Source organism: Sturnira hondurensis, unplaced genomic scaffold, assembly GCF_014824575.4.
Source record: "Sturnira hondurensis isolate 20B ecotype Veracruz unplaced genomic scaffold, ASM1482457v3 Scaffold0015509, whole genome shotgun sequence".
NCBI lineage: Eukaryota > Metazoa > Chordata > Mammalia > Chiroptera > Phyllostomidae > Sturnira > Sturnira hondurensis.
Window position 1 is genome coordinate 8836685 of NW_028088140.1, and position 20707 is coordinate 8857391.

Sequence of the window (20707 nt, forward strand, 5' to 3'; positions counted from 1 at the left end):
ATTGCTTCTGACCCTTTTCAAACCCAGCAGCCCTTTTATCCTGAAAACTAGGACCCTCCTCCCTTGGAGGAATGCTGATCCTTGCCCTCCACAGCCCTTGATAATATCAATAATTACCATAATAAATGAACCCTACACTTATAGAGGGCTTTGTAGTTCCAAATGCTTTCCATGTGCTCTTTCTTACTTGTCATTCATCATGACAGTGTTGAGAGGAACGTGGGCAGGTGCTACCCTGGGATATATGGTCAGAGCACTTGCCCAAGGTCACACAGAGGAAATGAGCTGGTTCTGGGATCAGTATTCAGGGCTTCGACTCCTGAGCTGGCATCTCCTGTGTCTGATCCAGGCGATCATGAGTCAGGGTCATCCTTGAAAGTCATTCGGGCCTAGGCAGTCTCCCAGGAGGCCAGCTTGATTCCGATGCAGTTCCAGAGGCTTGGGTCCATGAATGAGTCTGGTTGGGCCCAGGGTCACTACTGCCCACCTGGACTTCCAGAGCTTCTTTGCAGTGGAGCAGCCCTTTTCAGTGAAGACCTTTCAGAGTCCACATCTGCCTTCCTGACATTTGTTTTTGTTTTTTGTTTTTTTAGTAGTTTGCAAAATTACTTTATGACTAGCAAACTGACCTGTGAGCCCCCCAAATATAGAGTTTATTAATTTAATCAAATAAAGCTTAGAGCAAAGTTAATGTAATACACTTAATAATAGTATACTATTAATGCCTTGCACGGTTGTTAGGCATAAATGTAAATAGCTTATATGAATGACTGCAATTAGTATTGCTTTAACAGAGCCAAATCAATTTTTTAGTTCATCTCATCTCACCTTATTAATTCTCTAGTATTTATTTATATAGATGGAATTATTGTCTTAAGTTTTCTTTGATGCCATTTGCCATCTAGTATGTGAATTTCTTCACACACAGCAATATAATCTCAGGGACCCAGAGAAAGACCATTCTTCTTTCTGAAAGTTCTTTCAAACTGTATTCATTTCTGCCCCTGAGATGTTCCTATTTAACAGCAGATGACTTTGCTCCTTATTTCTCTCTTAAGATTTTCTTGTAATTGTTATGGGTTGGGTAAGAACAAAAGTAACAATCCAAAACATCTGTCATTTACCAAGAACAGATTTCCTACTCTTATACTAAAAAAAAAAAATATCTGTTATATCCAGCATGGGAGAACTTTGCCCATAGAGCCCCCCATCTGCCACAGATGAGAGTAAGTCTACCAAGACATAATCTGTTTGGGGAGGAAAGGTGGCCAATCTCTCAAAGGAGAAGGACCAAGAACCTTTTCCTCAATGGGCTTTTATTAGGTTCATTTTGCACAGGAATACAGATAAATCTCATTAATCATTGTCAGGCAGTAAGGATCAAACAATAGCTAACATACAAAGAACTACTAGAGCTTATTCTGAGTTAGGGTCTGTTAGCTAAAGGCCTATAAAACTTTGGAAAACAAACTCATTTCCTGCCAACCCTTGCCTTTTAATTGAGGACATTCTTAGCAAAGCAGGTTTCACAGAATTTTATGTATTCTTTCTTAGGCTTGATCACCCAGGGAACCCACCCTTTCTAGCACAGGGCTGCACTGCCCTCTGTCATTGTTTCAGGCTTAAGTCAAGCAGGGAAAGTAAGGCAGAAAAGAGATTAGGAGACTTCTTGCAGACAGAATGAGGACTCAGGCTATGTCAAGCCAAGGGGTGAGGGTCCATCACCCCTTTTTGCTGTAGCCCCTCATGTCCTTTCCTGGGTCCTCCCCATGATAGTGCCTGTCTTAGGTCGTTCCTCCATTGAGGAATCTTGCCTGTCATTGGCTAACCAATCAAGCATTGGGGGCCAGGCAAGGTGAAGAAAAAGGAGCAGAAGTGGCACCTCTGCCAGGGAGATAAGCTTTGTCTCTTCAGTGTCTTATGCTCTCACTCAGCCTTAGCCATGAAGGGGTTATAGCTTCTGAAACCAGGCAGGGTGGTTCCCAACAATCCATGATGTCAAACATAATGGTAAATACAGGGGCCCAGTTTGCAGAAGCCCTGGAGAGCTGTCACATTTTGCTGAGTACATCCTGGGGCCACTGCCATACTCACTCGAAGTCAGGTTTCTGGTTTTGCAGGTACAGCTAAGAAAGAGAATGCAGAGGCTGGTACTCTGATAAAAGTGACCTTGACTGTGGAGACCTACACCAACTCCTTTGTTTGGGTCAGCTTTGTGGTTTCTGTAGGGTTGGAAAGATGCCCATCACTGTGTCTCCTCAGCCATTGCTCAGTCTGTGCATGTGGTGTGAATGCTCCCCCACAGGGAGCCAGTGAGGAAGGGGCTGCTGGGACAGCTGGCACTGGATTACAGTCCCAAGTGGACCTAGAGAGATAGGGGTAAAATGATGGAAGGCTCAGGGTAATAAATACATTATGTTTTTATGTATTCTTCAGATGTTTTCTTCAGAAATCACCCCAGTACCTCTTAGAACTGAGCACCAGGACATTTTCCTCAATTATTAAAGTCTCCTTACTTGAATCAAGGGCAGAGGGGGCTTACCATCATTTGAGTTTACAGCAAGTGCCAAAATTTGAAGTTTGTGTGTGTTACATGCTCAAAACAGACATTAAGAACCATGATCTCAGCCTGTTCACTGGAGCCTGAAGATCCCTTAATGAGACAGAAGAGGGCAGAGATTGGGCCTTTCACTGAAGGTCAGATAACAGGTACAAAAATGCAGTCCCCTGGGAATGTTAGTGCTCAGTTCAAGTGCTAATACTTGGTCAGTCCTGTTTGAATGGGGCAAGGGGTGGAAGGTATTACTGGGAGAGAAGGAGGACAACCCCAGGGTGACCTACAAACCTTGTCCCCACAGCCACTTGGTCTTCGTCTCTGTGTAGGAGCCCAGTACCCATGCACTTCCTGTTATGTGAGGCTCTTCTGAGTAGGGAGAGGATGCTGAGAGTGGGGATGTGGTCACCTTGTCGTAACTCTAGCCTGTACCTACCTCACCATCTCATAACATCTGCCTGTGGCCCCAGGCCCAGAGGGCATGAGCACTTGGACATATGCGGCTCCTTCCTTTGCAAGGGGTGCAGTAGTGGTGGCTGTCATGGCCATACAGTCCTTTCAGATCTCATGAGAAATGTGTATCACACAAACTTCAGGGCACAATTTTAGGAGAGCCCTCTGATGTAGGGCAGTTCAGACAGTACTGATGTAGCCAGGTAGAGAGAACGCATCCAAAGTGAGAATGAGGTAGAACAAGAAACCAAACAGGAACAAAGTCCACACAACTTTGAACTGTCTACCAGAAGTGGATTCAGTGGTCAGGAGGAAGGGTGAGAGTAGCAGAAGCTGGTGCCTTGGTGTTGAAATAAAACAGAGTAAAGGAAGATGGAGCCAGGGAGGCTTCATGGGGGAGAGTGTGCATGGCTAGGAGTGATGTCCCGGAGACAGGAGAAGGAGGGGGTCCTGCTGGCCACTGTGGTCAGTGGATCCTGAGGAAGCTATCCTGCAGCTCTGGCTGACCTGACCTGCACAGTGTCCCCCCACCACCCACAGCTCCAGGTGCGGTTCCAGTGCCCAGATCCCAGGACTTGCTTCTGTGGGATAAGGTAATTTCAATGTAGACCTCACAAACTATCCTTTTGCCATCTCTGCAGGAAAATTGCTGCTTATGATGAAGAAATCCAGCATCTATATGAAGAGATGGAACAGCAAATCAAAAGTGAGAAGGAACGGTTTCTCCTGAAAGTAAGAGTCCTCCCCTGGGACTTGGCTTAGCGGGCCAGGTCAATCTTGCCTACTGACTGCCTCCCCCAAGTTAGGGTGGCAGTGCCTCACCCATGGCACTGTTGATTCCCTCTTTCTCTGTTTGATTTATTTATTTCAAGGCATTTGTCACCTTCAAACGTGGCATATAATGTACTTATTCATTTTTATTGATTATGGTCTGTCTCCCTACTAGCATGTAAACTCCACAAGAGCAGGGATCTTTAACTTTTACTTACTAATGTATCCTCAGCACCTTGACCATGGCTGGAACATAGTATATGCTCAACAACTGTTTGTTGAATCAGTGAATGAACAAATGAACAAATAAATGAATAAAAGGATGAAGATGCATGCTTTACCAGTTGAAGCAGCCTGAAGACTGGGTCTGACATTGACTGATCTCTAGACTCATGTGGCAGGCCCACCCAAATGTACCCATCCATTCCAGTCTGTGCCCGACACCTCCCCTGAGGGGACCACCCTTAGAGCCTGTACATCCTACCCTTTCCCCTTAGACACATATTTTAATTCTCAAGACAAATCAAATTCTGCCTTTCTCAAATACCATGGGAAGAATTTAAAACTCACATTTTCTATTCCTAATCTGGCTCTTAGCCTCTTACCAAGCCCTGCTATTTGTCTTGGGAGGTCAGAACTGGTAAAAGTACCACCTTTTCCAAGCCAAGATAAGCATACCCATGTTCATAAAACATATTCATAAAACAAAACTACAGAAAACTCTATTATCCATTTTTGGATTATCTACTTGGTGGGTTTTCAGCAGAAAAGTCTTTGATCTTAAACAGTGGCCTCCTGTCTTAGTCAGTTTGGACTGCTATTACAAAAATACCATAAACTGGTTGGCTTACAAACAACAAACATGTATTTCTCACCATTCCAAAGGCTAGAAGTCCAAGATCTGGGTGTCAGCTCTCTCGGGTTTCAATGAGAGCCCTGTTCCAGGTTGCAGACGGCCAACTACTCTATGTCCTCCTGTGGCGGGAGGGGCCAGAGAGCTCTCGGGGTCTCTTACGAGGGCACTGATTGCCTCCTGAAGGCCCCACCTTTTAATATCACCACCTTGGGGATTAGGTGACAACATAAAAATTTGGGGGAACACAACATAGAGATCACATCGTCCCCGGCTGCTCAGCACTGAGCGTGGATTATTATTACAATCTCTTTTCTCCCACTTAATGCAGGTTGGACTGAATGATTTTTTAAAATTGTATGTGCTTTGATGCTGCACACCACAGCTTCATGTATTGTCACAAATGTCATTCAAACAGAGAGGGAGTCTGGATGCTTTCCAGGAAAAGCCAGTCAGGTGCTCCAGCTTTAGTCCTGTGGAGACTTGTCAGTATTCCCAGACCTCTCCTCGGTTGTTTCTTAGAGATTTAATACATTCTGGCTGCTCCCCATCTTTAGCATAGTAAGTGAGTATATGGCAGACAGAACTCACACACTCCTCACCTAGCAGACCCTAAAATAGTTTTCTGAGAACAGTAACCTTTTTGCCCCTGCAGTAGGAGGGCCACTTTCTTTACCCCAAATGACCTACTGGACAGAGGGGCTGAGCTCTGGGGCATTTCCCCCTCTGCCTGGGCTGTGATAGCAGGTCAAAGGTCCTGGCTAAAGAAAGGGGCATGCTTCCAGAGATGAAAGGTGGGCCAATGCATGGGGGGTGGGAGTGGGAAGAGGCTGGAGGAAAAAATTCAAGAACAAACTGGTATCATACAAAGTGGCCTGAGCATGCTGCTGTTTCACCTACCTACCCCCTTCTGATCCCTGTTCACACCTTTCAGGCTCAGTGCTTAGATTTATGCCTTTTGCATAAACATGGACACTTTAAAGTTTCCATTAAAATGTGCTTTGCTATGCTACTAAGCCTTTGGATACACAGGCTTTTGCCTGGCCACAGCGTGAGGACACTGGTGTTACAGTTTATGACAGTGTGGTAAAAGCTGGACCCCCTCCCCCCCCGCCCCCGCCTCTATGTTTAGCAGTTTGACGACAAGGGAAATATTAGTCACTTCACTTGTCCACTCCAGCTCCAGGGCAGTAGGCCTCTCAAAGCTCTGTGCTGGTAGGGACAGTAAAACACTCAGTGGGGATGGCAACGTGGGAAGAGGCTGGAGGAAAAAATTCAAGAACAAACTGGTATCATACAAAGTGGCCTGAGCATGCTGCTGTTTCACCTACCTACCCCCTTCTGATCCCTGTTCACACCTTTCAGGCTCAGTGCTTAGATTTATGCCTTTTGCATAAACATGGACACTTTAAAGTTTCCATTAAAATGTGCTTTGCTATGCTACTAAGCCTTTGGATACACAGGCTTTTGCCTGGCCACAGCGTGAGGACACTGGTGTTACAGTTTATGACAGTGTGGTAAAAGCTGGACCCCCCCCCCGCCCCCGCCTCTATGTTTAGCAGTTTGACGACAAGGGAAATATTAGTCACTTCACTTGTCCACTCCAGCTCCAGGGCAGTAGGCCTCTCAAAGCTCTGTGCTGGTAGGGACAGTAAAACACTCCGTGGGGATGGCAACGTGGGCACAGGGACTCTGGAGCTGCCCTCCTCACTGGCACTGCCCATGGATACCTGATCCAGAGTGGCAGATAAGCCGAATGAAGCAGGTTCCCTGTAATGAAGGTTGGGAGCAGGAACTGCTTCATCAAATCTACCTCTGCCATTGCATGTGGTTGTGATGAGGACGGTCACAGGCTGTCCCTGACCTGCAGTTACCTGCCTGAAAATGGGCAGAGGAACCACGTAGCATCTGCAAACAATGAGCCCAGGAAGTACCCTGAGCCTCTGAACAGAGGTGTTCAAAGGCCTCAGCCCCGAGAGCAGTTGTGTTTCCCACTCTGTTGCCACACTGTCATACCCAACCTGCCAACTGCACAGGGCTGTCCTTGGGAAGGAGTTGTTCCCTGTGGCAGGAAACCTGAGGCTCCTGCAGTAAGCTACGTGGAAGTGATAATGGTTTCTTCTCTTCCTGCGTGGTTTGCACCTGTTCTGCCTTCAAGCCAGTAGAGCACTACATGTGGCATGGATATTTTTGTTTCTATTCTATGAACAAAAATGCTACGATCTAGAAGAATGAAGCAAATTAGGTGGACAAGGCCAGGGCTGGAACTCAAATCTCCTGACACCCACCTCAGGGCCCTTACACCATACCAGGCTCTGTTGAAAGTGTCAGGCATCCTGACAACCTCCACACATTCCTCGTTAATCCCACCACCATGTCCCCTGGCACCTGCATCATCAGGACCTCTGCATCCCTGAGTGGGGAGGCTCAGATCTGGGGTAGAAGGGAAGGTGCTATGGAGCATCGGGGCAGATACATCAGAAAGCCTGGAAAATCTCAGGCAGGTGGGGAAGCAGGGAGGACCTACACTTGCAAGAAGTGATACCCTGTGTTTCCAGAGTGAGGGCCATTTGTATGATTAAAGGACATGGAACAGAATAAGAATATCCAAGTTAAGAGGATGATTCATCCTCCAATTTTAAGATGAGGAGACTGAGCCTGAGACTTCACCTCAGGCCCCCGTTCTCTTCTACCAGTTCAGTAGCCCCCCCTTACTGATACTGCCTCTTTTGTACAGGGGGGGGGGCGGGGGGGGGCGGGGAGACGGTGCATGGTGCCAGTTAAGCCGCAATGAGCACTTGCGATCTCGGTCTCATCAGGCCTCACCAACCAGCAGGCAGGTCACTGGGGCCCTGGAATGTTGCGGAGAAGGGCCCAAAGTCCAAAAGGATCTGCAATGCCTGCTGTTGAGTAGGTTCCAGGTAGGAAAAAAATCACCATCCCAGGTGCTTTTAGGCCTCACATGTCCCCTTGTCTGGCTTGGCAGGACACGGAGAGGTTTCAGGCCCGCAGTCAGGAGCTGGAACAGAAGCTGTTGTCTAAGGAGCGGGAGCTGGAGCAGCTCGTCCAGAAGCAGAAACGGGTAGGTCCTGTCTGTGCCCCCACCTGCCTAGTCTCACCACACCCTCTGCTGTGGCTCATGCCCACTGTCCCTGCCATTCATTTAAGGATGTCTTTTTTCAGTCTGAGAATAACCATTTCATTGTATAAAGGTAGCATTTGAAATCACAGATGGTTCCAAGATAAAGCCTTTACTTCTCCACAGCCAGGTGTTTAACTTGAGAAGTTGCTAGGAATTCTCCCTTGATGTATCAGCAGGTATGGTCATATAATTGTGCCCAGAAGCCACCCAAAGGCCAAAATGTTCACTTGTTTTCTGCATGCTATATAAGAGAAGAGGGGAATGCTAAGGTACAAGGGACACAGTCACTGGTACTTTAGGGGACGCTGCAGACAGTGAAGTCTTCCCACCAGGATGGTCATGGATTCCTCCAGCTTGAAGGGACTCTTTGGAGGTCAAATTTTCCTTCCCCATTTTTCAGCCTCCATTTTTCCCCAAATGAGGTTCATCAGCCTCCTTTGTGACTGTTCCATCATTCCACAGGATGGGTGCAGGCACCACACACTCCTCTGATGCACCTGAGCCCCCAGCAGGCATGCTGGGTGGTGCCTTGTGCAGGGCAGTGTCCATCCACTATGGCTAGTATAATGACCTGAGGAAGATTCATTACCTTAGCAAACCTCAGGCTCACAGCATCCTCTCTGAAGCAAGGCCTTGTGGGAGAGAGGACAGAATGCCACTTGTCCTCCTGTTTTTTCTTCTGCTGGAAGGAATCCAGCCTTGGACAGACCCAGACACATTGCTTCTGTTTGAATAGAGAGGGCTATTTTTAGCAACACATTACAATAAGCTTGAAGACACCTCATGCTAAAGCTGAAGACTGCTCCCCTCCTGCTGCTCCCCCATCTATGGATTTTGGTTTCTTTCTTCTGCAACAAGATGATTTCAATTCCAGGAACTACCAGGTGACTTCCCATCCCCCTTCTACAGCCATACTTTGCTTCTCCTACTCTTCCTCCTCCCCACTATTATGCATCAAGTCCTTACCAATTAGATTTATCCCTCACATGAATGATTGCCACTCGATTTAATTACTGCATGCTTACCAGATTACACAGGAGCCTCTTGAGAATCACACAAATTCCTCATTGTTTCTTCCTTCCCCCCTCACTGGCCCCATTCATTAAACTAAATTTATTATAATAGATTTGCTTTGGTTTGATGCTTCCTCTAGTGAGAGGGTTGGAAACTCTGTAAAGCATAATAACCAGCCAAGAAAAGCTGCAGTTATACACATGCAGGTTTTCAGTTGCTTTGGGAACATGAGAAAGGGGATACATTGGTTTGACCTGTGGTAGCTATTTCTTATGAATTTTCAGCATTTCTGGCTACCATACAAGGCTTCTGTAGATTAAAGGAATTGAACTTATGTAGCTGAGAGAAGGAAAGGTAATAGATGGATTTATTCTCAATATTCAAAATTGGAAGGATGTTTTTAAAAGGGTGTCCCTTAGCTGTTCTCCATTCCATTGATGGCCGAGGAGAAGGAATTGGCTTAAAGGACAATAGGAAGGATTTACAGTAGATCTCCAGGCCTTTGAAGAGATGACCATTGTTGAGACCATTGATGAGATGATGCTGATGATAACCATCATCATTAAGATGAGAGATACAGATGGATATGGGATGGATATGGAATTTCCCCTCCCAATAGCCCTGTGGAGACAGTGGGGAGATGAGATAGATGTGCACTGGAAGCTCCTCCTGTCTCTTGAAGTGTATACACGTGAATGAAAGACTAGAACAATGCATATGGAGGCTTGGGGGCAGTGAGGAGAACAGTGATGGTCCCTGCCCACCAAGTAGAGAAAGCTGGGTAAGGCCAGGCAGTCCAGCCTGACAATGGTGCTTGCTCAACACGCCTCTCTGTCCCCATTTCTTTCCAGCTGGAAGGTCAATGCATGGCCCTGCATAATGACAAGCATGAAACCAAGGCCGAGAATGCCAAGCTGAAACTGACCAACCAGGAGCTGGCCCAGGAGCTGGGGCGGACCTCCCAGGAGCTGCAGGGTGCCCAGCAGCAGCTGGAGAGCCTCCAGCAAGAGGCCTACAAGCTCCAGCAGGAGAAGGAGATGTGAGTCTGGCCTTCTGTACTTCTCACCGCTCTCTAGCTCCCTCCTTGTGGTGAGCGTGCTGTCTCCCCTCTTTGACAGAGACACTGACCTCTTGCCTATAAAATGGGAATTGGGCTCCTTGCTCCCTGAGATTTCATCTAGGATTCTGAGACCATTAAGCGGACTGGTACTGTGCTGAGCATAACCTAGGATAATAAGAAATATCCAGCTCTGTTCTCGAAAAATTTATTATGTGATCGGAAAGACGTATAATCCAACCAACAGATATCTTGCAGCCTGTGAGAAAATGTTGAATGAGCAGACAGACCAAACATGACTGTTGTAATTTAGAGACCTGGGGGAACAAAATGGACAAGAGTGATGCCCCAAAACTTATGAGGCCAATGTATAACTAGATGGAGCATGTGACTATGCCCTGGAGTCTTCACTCCGGCTCTCTGGGCCCCATGGGGGGAACCCCACATCTCACAGGACCGGGTTTGCTACTGAACTGCTTTTGGTGCCCAGCCCTGGGGGTCAGCTTGTGAGGCAGAGGCATTTCTGAGAAGAATCAAGGGGAAGGTCTGTATGTTAAACTAGAGAAGTTGCTGAGGAACATTAGCATTTATCTCGTTGTAAGAGTGTTAGGTTTTGAAACCAGATATACTCCGAGACCCAGGGAGAGGAATCTCACTCATTTATTTATTCATTAATTTCTCCATATATTTATGTGTTTATTGTTTAGCAAATATTTATTGAAAATTATTCTGTGCCAGGTACTGTGCTGGGCATTTAATACACCTCACTTATGTCAATAATTCAATAAGCTCATATGACTTTTACAGAATCCTGCTGTGGCAGGGTCTTTTATGATCAGCTTTGATTTATAGATGAGAAAACTGAGGTTTGGAGATTTTCTGTAGCTGTGATGCTTGGTGCTGGATGCATCTACCTGACCACTCCTAGGGAGTACTGAGCCAGCTAGAAAATATTTATATAGGTGTGGACTGGCCATCATTCACTCACTTGTTTGTTCACACACTCATGCATTTATTCATCCATACATTCTGAAAAATGTTTTTGTGTGCCTGGTCCTGTGCTGGGTAAGATGAAAAGTCTGATTCCAGAGGAAAGGTCAGCACTACTTACCAATGCTTGGTGTCGTGCATATGTTCACTCTCCTTTTCAAAAGTGAAGTCCTCGGTCTCTCTGACTGTTGGCAAAATCTTGGTCCATTGGCCTAAATCAAATGTCCTGCTTTCTGGTTCATGTCTTGTACTATGTGGGACTGATTGCCTAGGATGTAGGATGTATTTGGATTTAAAGTTTTAGACTAGTAAGATATTTCCAGTTATATATATATATATATATATATATATATATATATATATATATTCCCAAGGAGCTGATATAAAACAAAACCCCTCCATTCCAATTCTTGGATGAGCAGTGGGGGGACAGTATATTTCATTGTAAATAAGCAAAATCAGTTCCTCCTCATTGAGAACAGGTCCAACAAGGCACAGACATTTAACTTTACAAACATAATTAAAGCTTAAGGCTCTTAAAATTCAATCAAGTTCTAAAAGCAGCAGACATCTGAAGGCACACGCATTAGAACAGCAAATGGAAATGAGCATCCAGCATGGAGTAACAAATCACAACACGAGGATTAAAACCTTTCCGAAGACTTATCTTAATTAACCAAGCCAGAGATACAATCTCTGGAGGTTGGGAATTTAAAAAGAAGGAAAGAGGGTTTGGAGGAAGAGATTGGTGATTCCAGAAACTTCACTGCTTGTTTCAGAGAAGCTGGCAATGTCCTGTACAGTCAGAAAGCATGTGGAGCCCAGGAGAGCATGCCCTGTCCTGTCCAGGGAAGTCGGGAGAGAAGGGAGTGAGAACCTTAGCTTCTTCTCTGTAGAACTAAGCCCCAGACCCACAGTACTGACAGGACCTTAATACTCTAATTCATCCCTCATTTTATAAATGGGGAAACAGGCTCAGAGAGGTATAGTGACCGACCCAAAGTAACACAGCTAGTTAAAGTCAGAAAATGGGACAGAGCCTAGCTCTGCTTCTTCTGACAGTGTCTTGGGGCCAGTGCCACTTTGGAGCAGCGGGGAGGGGAAAGGGTAAGTCAGGTTCAGAGATAAATGGACTTAGTCACTTAGCAGCTAGAATTCTGAATGGACCAATTAATTTTCCCAATCTCTGAAGTTGCTCAAGGAAGGAGAATTAGATTTTAAAATAAGATAAAGAACAATCGAGCAGGAAAGACATTATAAAGATGAAGGTCAGCTAAAAAGCAGCACCTCTCTGTTTATTTTGTTAATTAAGTTTTATTTGGGGTAGTTTGTAACAAGGCACAAAATTCAAATAGATGTACACAAAAGAATGTATACTTACAAAGAAGTTTGCCCCCACCCCTGCCCCATCACACCTGGCCTCCAGCCACCCCAAGGCCACCAGTCCCGGGTTCTGGTGGATCCCTCCAGAGTATTCTATGTATATGCAATTGCAAGTGCAAGTGCACACACACAATTTTCATTTACACTACCATAAAATGGTAGCATATTACTCTGCATTTGCCTGCGTTTTTCACTGGGCAATACCTTTCAGAGCATGCCCCCCAGCTTATCCATCTCCTAAAAACGAAACCAACAGCAGCTCCCTAAAGGCAACCATAAACCTCTCACCAACCACTCCGTTGAAAAATGGCAGTTCTCTTCCTTTTAGTTCACATATTACCAATATAAACTTTTAGAATGTCTAGGTTAGGACTTTCAAGATCATTTAGTCAAATATCCAAGCACCATTTTTTTCCCAGAAAAGCTTTCCTTTTTGTTAACACAAAATAACCTGAGTATGTATGTCTATTTGTATACACATACAGTTCACTCTTGAACAACATGAGTTTGCACTGTGTGGGTCCACTTAGCTCGTGTAAGTGGGTCTAAGCAGTTCAAACCCACACTGGCCAAGGGTCAGCTGTGTTTTCCATACCTGGTTTGTGGACATCTGTATGAGTGGAGACCCAACTTCAGTTATATGGATTTTCAACTGTAGGAAGGATTGTTCAAGGGTCAGCTGTATATCCATCTATCTCTATCCATCCAACTGGATGTATGTTTACTTGACAAATGGACAGATGTGTATTTGCATCAAAATGCAATATAATGTATGAGTGTTTATGTATATGTGTATGTGTGTGTTCATATATCTCCAAGGGTCAGCTGGTTTCTGTGAAAACAGGGCCAGAGGAGACCTGGAACACCTTGTTATTTAGGAATGGGCTCCTCAGTCAAACACCCTGTGAGTACCCATCATCTCTGGTGAGTACCCACCAGAGATCTCCAATGAGTGGTTTTCCTTAGCAAGGGGCAAATCTGTGTGCTCCCTGCTGCCCCCAGAGAGAAGCAAGATTGGCTTTGGGGGGCGCGCAAAGAGGGGCCAGGCAAACTTGGCTCCCTGGGCACAGAGGCAGCTGATAGCAGCTCTAACTCTGCTAATCAGAGCAGAATCCCAGAAAGGGGCTTGGGGACCTAGTTTGGGTAATGTGAAGTACATCGTTTTCCCTCAAGATGAAATTAAATATAATTGGTAATAAAATGTTAGGAATTTGCAGTTCTGCAGGAGCCAGAGAAGTTTCGTTGCTTAATTAGGATTGTCTGAGGTGAACTTAAAATTTGATTCAGTCTTTTATTGTCATAAATTGGCTTTATAATTATTCTACAAATGGGAAAAACCCCACCACAGATACCTCTGCGGGAATAAGTCTTATGGACTCAGCAAGCTGGTTCTATTTTCACCAGCTCAATAATGGCATTGACAGGGTGGCAGAGGAGTGACTGTCCTTGTCCAGCCTGGTGTGTGCAGTGTCCAGGTGCCATCACAGAAAGTGACAAATTTATCAGGCTAGAAGATGCCCCTTACACTAAAGGCTGTGCTGTGGTTTGGAAATGTGGAACTTTGGATCCCTTGCACAGACCACAGTGCAGAGCACAGAGGAAAGGATGGAGGTCAAGTTGTGGAATTAATCAAAGTTTATTTTACAATATCACCCAATTCTGCTTTTTTTTCCTTTTTTTCTGAGTGCTGTTGAATACCTCTCCAACTTACCCGTTCCTCCCTCCCTCCCCCCTTCCCTCCCTCCCTTCCTTCCATCTTCTCTCCCCAGCCCTCCTTTCTTTCTTCCTGCTGCTACTTGTGACCTCTGCCTGCACACCAGGCCCTGCAGTGTGGATATAGATACAAACAAACTGGACACACACCCCTACCTTGCTAAGTTGCTCTCCGGCTACCCCATGTAACTCCCAGCTTTTCTCTCCCTTCCTCAAAACTCCTGATATGATTGACATGTTTACACTGTGATATAAATGACTGATTACAAAGGATGCATTAAACCCCAGCTTTATGGCTAGAGATAAGAAATCTTAAGTCAAAGAAATGAGTGACCACTTGTGGAATTCCAGGTATTTGGGAACAGGTTTGCAACTTGGGGGAAGGTGAAGCATGAAAATGATTCTTCGAGAGCTCCTGGAAATGAACTAAACAAGCATCCAGGGAAAAAGAATACCAGTTTTGTTCTCACCCTCCAAGTCTGGACTGGAGAAGAGTTTTGATTCTAATCCCCTGAACTGCGGGTTGCAGGGCCATTTGGAGCCTGAGAGAACAGTGCAGTTGTCATAGAGTTGTGTTTGCAGGTGGCGTGTGGGTGGCTATGGAATGAGCAGGTTTGGGGCTAGCAGGTGTTAATTAGGATGCTTGATCATTTGTGTGAGCTGGGACAGTTGTCCAACTTCTTCGGCTGTGTCTGTAAGCTGGGGATTATTTTACCTTCCAAACGGAGTGTCTGTGATGACTGAGGTCATGGCTGTGCACATTTGAACGTGGCAGGTACTCTCCAAAGGACATATTCCTGTAACTCCTCTGTCCCCAGCGCAGGGCACTGCCTGCTGGTTGTGTGAGGGATCCTGGGCATCCAACCTCAGCACGGCGCCTCATACCCTATAGCTCACACCCCCAGAACAGTCACTCATCACTGCTGTTTGCCTCCCGCTCAGGGAAGTGTACCTTGTGACAGAGAGTCTGCAGCGGGAGAAGTCGGGGCTCCTGAAGCAGCTGGATTTCCTCAGGTGGGTCAGCACTGGATGCACTCTGAAAGCATGTCCCGGACGCCTCAGGTAGAGGGGCCAATCTGAGTCTTCCATGCTGGAAAAACATAGCTGCTGAGACAGCACCCTTATTTCCTTGTCCTTAACATATTGTCCAGATGGCTAGAGTACCCTTTCATCTTCAGCAAAACTTAGGAAAGTAGGGCAGTTGTTAATACAAGAGTTAACTGATGAGGAAGTTGATATTAGAGAAATGAGATAATTTATCAAAAATGACACAGCTACTTACTGGAGGAGCCAGAATTGAGACCCACATCCAGCTGATTCTCTTTACCCTGCCCTACCATTACTGCTGGTTGGACGAGTACAGGCATACCTCATTCAACTGTGCCTCACTTAAATGTGCTTTGTAGATACTGCTTCTTCTATTTCTTTCTTGCTTTTTTTAATACAAATTGAAGGTTTATGGCAACCCTGCTTCAGTAAGTCTACTAGCCCCATTTTTTTCCAAGGGCTCAGATGTTTTGTGGCATTTTTTAGCAAAAAAATATTTTTGAATTAAGGTTTGTACATTTTTTTAGACATCATGCTATTATACACATAATAGACTACAGTGTAGAGCAAACATTAGTTCTATAAGTACTGGGAAACCAAAATATTCATGTGACTTGCTTTATGGCAATGTTTGTTTTATTGCCGTGGTCTGCAGTCTCCAAGGTCTGCCTGAAAATGAGTCAAAACAGAGCATCAAGAAAGTAGTTTCCTTAGCCTGCTGAAACTCATTGTAAATTCAGAGCTCATTGGTCTGGAATGTGCCAAAACAACAAACCCACCAAACCCATGTGGGGAAAGATGGTGTTTCAGTTTTGCCAGTGAGGTTTCTAAGCAGCTATACCTTCTACCTGCCAACACCTCCTCGGGAATAGTGATGAAGCAGGACTTTGGGTTCTGATTTATAAAGAGCAGGTGGTTTTGAAACAGTTAAGTTATGAAGTTTTTGTTTTTTTATTTGAACACAAGGTAAAATCACTGTGTCTGACATCCATGGTGCTAACCAATTGAAAAGTGCTTCAAACTGAATGCATTTCGGACTCACCACACTCACCGCAAACAGGCCCCCAAAGGCTGGGGAGATGAAAGGGGTACTTAGGTAGCCGAGTTCTCCTCCATTTGCGAAAAGATATTGATTCTTAGGAAGGCTGTAGTGAAAGGCAGAGAACAAGATGTCCAAGGACAAGTTTTTGTTTGTTTTTTCCCCCTTTTTTCTATTGTACTTAGCAAAAAGAAAAGGGCAGATTCAACACAAATGAACAGAGGGAAATGACAAGGCAGCACTCCACAGCTGCTTAGGTCTTTTTAGCGGAGACCAGCATTTGGCAGAATCACATGCCTGGAGCTACGGTGTGGTTAGCAAGTGTAAACTCTGTGGGCCAGAGAAAGCCAAGATGTGGAAGGGGAGGACCCAGAGCAGGTTTTTTTCCTCCACAGAGAAGTTTCCAGTTAGTGACCCAGGGCAATGGGGAACCAGAAATTGAGGAGAGAAAGTTGGGAGTGGGGTGTGGTGGGGAGAGTAGCGAATGTGTTGGGGTGTGGTGGTGGAATCAGGACAATGACTGGGATGTGGCTGGTTGAGAAGGGAGCTGGCCTCCTGAAGGAAATGGGGCAAATGGAAGTGATTTCAGGGCACTGACTCAGGAACATACACTTTGCAGCTGGATCTGGCTCAAGATGCTGCACTGCCCTCATTACTTGTGTGTGACCTTGGACAGTTGACTTAATCAGTTGTAGCCTTCATCTTCTGCCCGCCTCTCAGGCCTCTTTTGAGAATTAGATGATAAGTGTTAAGTAGCAATCACAACAGGGAAGTGATGTGAGTGGAAGTCCACCCAAGTAAAGAGTCTAACATTCCTCAAACACTGAAGCCTCTGCATGGAGATGGCTACACAAAGCACAACAGCAAACTCTCTGATGAAGCTGGGGCTCCCCAGGGCTCTTGAGCACTCACCCAGGTGCAAGGCTGTGAACATCAATGCCTGCACAGAGGGAGGGTTCTTCTGGCAGGTGAAGCTCCTTTTACCGTTCTCAGAGTTTATGAGATACCTTCCTCGTCCCTCCCGACGCATTCTGAAGGCCCTGGCTGTGTGCCTGCCTGCTCGTCAGATGCATGTGGCTGGTACAGAACAACTCTGGCACGTTTTGAACGTTCTGCACGTTCTGCAGACTGGCAAATTGAGGTTGTTATTCCAGCCTGTTTCAGTTCTATGCCTGTGGCAAGCAGCACACTTAGTAGAGTGCCTGCCCACAGTCCGTGCCCAGGGAATGGCCATGTTATAATGATGACGGTCTGCCATGGCTGCACCCTCCCTTTGAGGAGCCCTATAAATGTATTACAGTATTTCTTACATGGTATCTCTTATCCTCCCCTCCCTATCCAGCTACTTGCCATTTCTTTAATCACTTTCAACAAAACTTTCAAAAGAATTATTTGCACTTATATTCACTGTCTCCATTTCCTTTCCTTACATTCTCCCCCACTGGTCAGGCTTTTTCTACCACATTACACATTGGAAAGTAGAGCCAATGACCAACATAGTGCTTAAAATATTGGCCAGTTCTCAAGGCCTCACCCTTGTCCCCAGCAATCCGTTCTTAGCACGCCACCTATAGGGCTTCTTTGAAAACCTGAGTCAGGTCAGGATGCTTCTCTACTACCTTACACCCCACCCCACCCCCACCCCCCACCCCTTCCATGGCCTCATCTCTCATTTGGAGTAAAAATCAAAGTTCTTAAGATGGCCCACAGCTATGAATGGTCCCCTTCACCCCATCTTTTCTCAGACCTTGTCTCCTGCTGCTTTCTGTACTTCCTTCGGATCCTCACACACACCAGGTGTTCCCCAGCTCTGGGCTCGACCATTCTGCCTACAGTGCGCCTCCCCCAAATGCCTGCAGAGCTCTTCTTCCCACCTTCCAGTCTCTGCTCAGGTGCTGTGTTCTCTGTGAGGCTCCCCGACCACTCTGCTGAAGCACTACTCCACCCTTTGGCATGCATTATTTCATTTTCCCCCTTTATTTTTCTCAGCAGCAATTATGTCTGCACTAAAGTACAAATTCTCTGAGGGCAGGAGCTTTTTCCTTTGTTCATTGATGTAACTGTGACAGCTACAACAGTGCCTGGCATATAGTAGGGGCCCAGAACATACTAGTTGAGTGGGTGTAGGCATAAATGAATGGTTCGGAGAGGGCACACAGACACCCGAGCAACTTACAGGTGCAGCTGGAGCTCCTGGTCACCCTCTGGGGAGGGCTCTTTTGGTGACAGTATAGACCAGTTCTTGATGTGAAGGGCTACAGGTGCCACTAGCCCATTCTCTCTGTCCCCCTTCCTCTGAGCTGATTTATACACAGACTGCCCTCTGCATGAACCACAGTCACTAAGGAAAAGGGTTCCACACACTCCCTAGGCCTTCCACACCAAGCCTTCCTCTGTACCCACCCAAATGGCAAACCGGCTGCTATTGGCTCTACCTACCCCAAACTCCATGCTTGAATAGATTCTCCTTTTCCACTGCAGGGAAAGGAACAAGCACCTCCGGGATGAAAGGGACATACATTTTCAGGTAAGTACCCAGTGCCCCCTTCCCCTGGGGAAAGACAAGGACTGTGGCCCCGTGGCAGCCAGAACCTGAGCTGGGACTGGCCAGGAATGTCCTGAGGCTTGGGGTCTGGTTGCTCTTTCCTGTATGGGCAGGACCATGACATATGCTTTTTTGAAAATAATAAAAATGCAGGATGGCCTCCTGGGTAACAGTGTGTTAATTTTCCATGAAGTCACTCACGTCCCTCTTGGCATAATGAGACAGAAATGTCTGGGAGGGGCTCACAGTTCTTGGGCGCAGAAATGGTAGTTCTTTCTATGAGATGGCGCAGTTGAAATGTCATGGTCAGTTTTCAATCAAAATGCTTGCACTTTTATTCTTCATTAAAATTTTGATCTCTAGATGAAAAATTTGCATTTTACATTGTCATAGAACAAATTCAGATTGTATGCCTTACAATTTACATAGTTGATTTTATGTCTGATTTTTTTACCCTGTGGGGACCCCTGCTCCTCCAAATCTGAGCTTCATACTACATGCATTCCCAAATAGCACGACATCCTGTGTTTATTTAAAGCTCTTCTGGTTGGGCTACATTAAACAAATCTAGAATCCCATGTTCCCCTACATTTTCCCCTTTTAGACAGTAGTGGTTGGATGCTCTAAGGGAAGAAAAATGGGAGCAAGACTGATTGGTATGAGCTTTTGATTATTGGAATGAGTGCATCGTTCCAATAATATTACATGTGTGCCTTTGGCAAGTCATTCCCCTCCTTGGACCATGACCCCGACTGCCACGTGAGGAAAGGGAATCCCTGTCCTTTTTTTTTCATATTTTAGGGATTTTTGAGAAAAACTCTTGAAAAGAGGCCTTGCACTGAACTCTCAGCTGAACAGCGGCCTAAATGGAGTCTCCAGAGGCAGCTGGTTTGCCCTGAAGGAGGTGTGCCCTGCCTTATGACCGCAGATCCCTGAGGGGCCTCGTTCCACCATTTCTTTTCTGCCTCTGCTAGCAGCAAACACCTCTGCTGCCCACCTGTGTGTACTGTTGGAGCAAGGCTCCAGCCTACACGTTTGTTTGATGATGATAATGGTCAGGATTGTTTTCGAAGTAACACTGAATTTATTTTTAAACTTTCAACCAAATGTCATCTTAATCTTTTGAATTTGCTTCCCCTCACCTGCCAAACACATTTTGCATTGAAAATGGAATGGACTTAAGAACCTTTGTGAGGAATAGAAGAAAGGGATAAAATCGTGTTCATACCGGATAATAATTAAAGATTAATTTGGAATCATTATAGGCATATCCTCAGGGGCCCTGGGAGTCCTGCCAATCCCCTTAAGGATCACTGGGAATCGTGGGGATGGCTCATTAATGAGAGATTCTTCCTGTGATCTAACTCCCTCTCATCTCCTGGAAGACATCTGTTAGGGAGCATTGGCAAAGTGGGTATAAGCCCCTCCGCCTCCCAGGCTCTCCATTATGGATGTGTGAGCAATTTATCTACTCCCAGCCTATGTCCACCTGAGGTTTGAAGTACCTTATGCTAGCTTAGTAGCTGTGGACAGGGCACTGGGTTAATTGATCCTCTGGGCTGCTCTCTTTATCATATCTGAGGCTTTGCAAATAAAAGGATCTGGAGTCACGCAGGAGAGTGTGATTTAAAGAGGCATGGAGTATTTTCTGTTCATAAACCTTTTCCCTATGCATTCCACATTTATCTCTTCTTGTCTTCTGGCAAAATTATCAGTAGTACTGTGAAGAGCAATATCATGGACCCCAGGCTCTAAACTGTGTGTTGATTCATTGTGTTAGATTATTAGACAGGAAGTGGAGGAATTCTGGTGAGAAGTGATGCCACAAGGGAAGTGCAGGTGAATGCTGGCTGGGAGACCAGAACATAGCTTGCTAATTTCAGAGTTTTGTTTAGAGCCTGACCTATGAGGTGGGAAAGTTGAGCCCTTTCTGCTCAAACACTGGGACCAGAGAGCAGGCATGGTTCTGATGGCCATTTGTGTTTCTACAGAAAGATAAGGCAGCCAAGGCAAACACAGCTGCTTCCAAGGCAAGCAAGAAACAGAGGTCTGGCTCTGTGATAGGCAAATATGTGGACAGCGGAGGGATTCTTAGAAGGTAAGTCATCCTCTCTTTGCTCATACATTATCTGTTTGTTGGCCTTGG

General features: G+C 45.8%; 1 protein-coding gene across 3 annotated transcripts in view; it reads left to right on the forward strand.

Annotated features, from left to right (window-relative positions):
* Positions 1-20707, forward strand: part of CRACR2A (calcium release activated channel regulator 2A) — a 149026-nt gene that overhangs the window by 78373 nt on the left and 49946 nt on the right. For all 3 annotated transcript variants that reach the window (XR_005069204.1, XM_037064710.1, XM_037064709.1), the window contains exons 6-11: positions 3649-3739; positions 7618-7713; positions 9639-9826; positions 14873-14944; positions 18498-18543; positions 20553-20659. Coding sequence is in view for 2 of the 3 variants with exons in the window: in XM_037064710.1 (XP_036920605.1) it covers positions 3649-3739; positions 7618-7713; positions 9639-9826; positions 14873-14944; positions 18498-18543; positions 20553-20659 (600 nt within the window). In the remaining variant the exon portion in view is untranslated. The remainder of the gene's footprint in view (positions 1-3648; positions 3740-7617; positions 7714-9638; positions 9827-14872; positions 14945-18497; positions 18544-20552; positions 20660-20707) is intronic.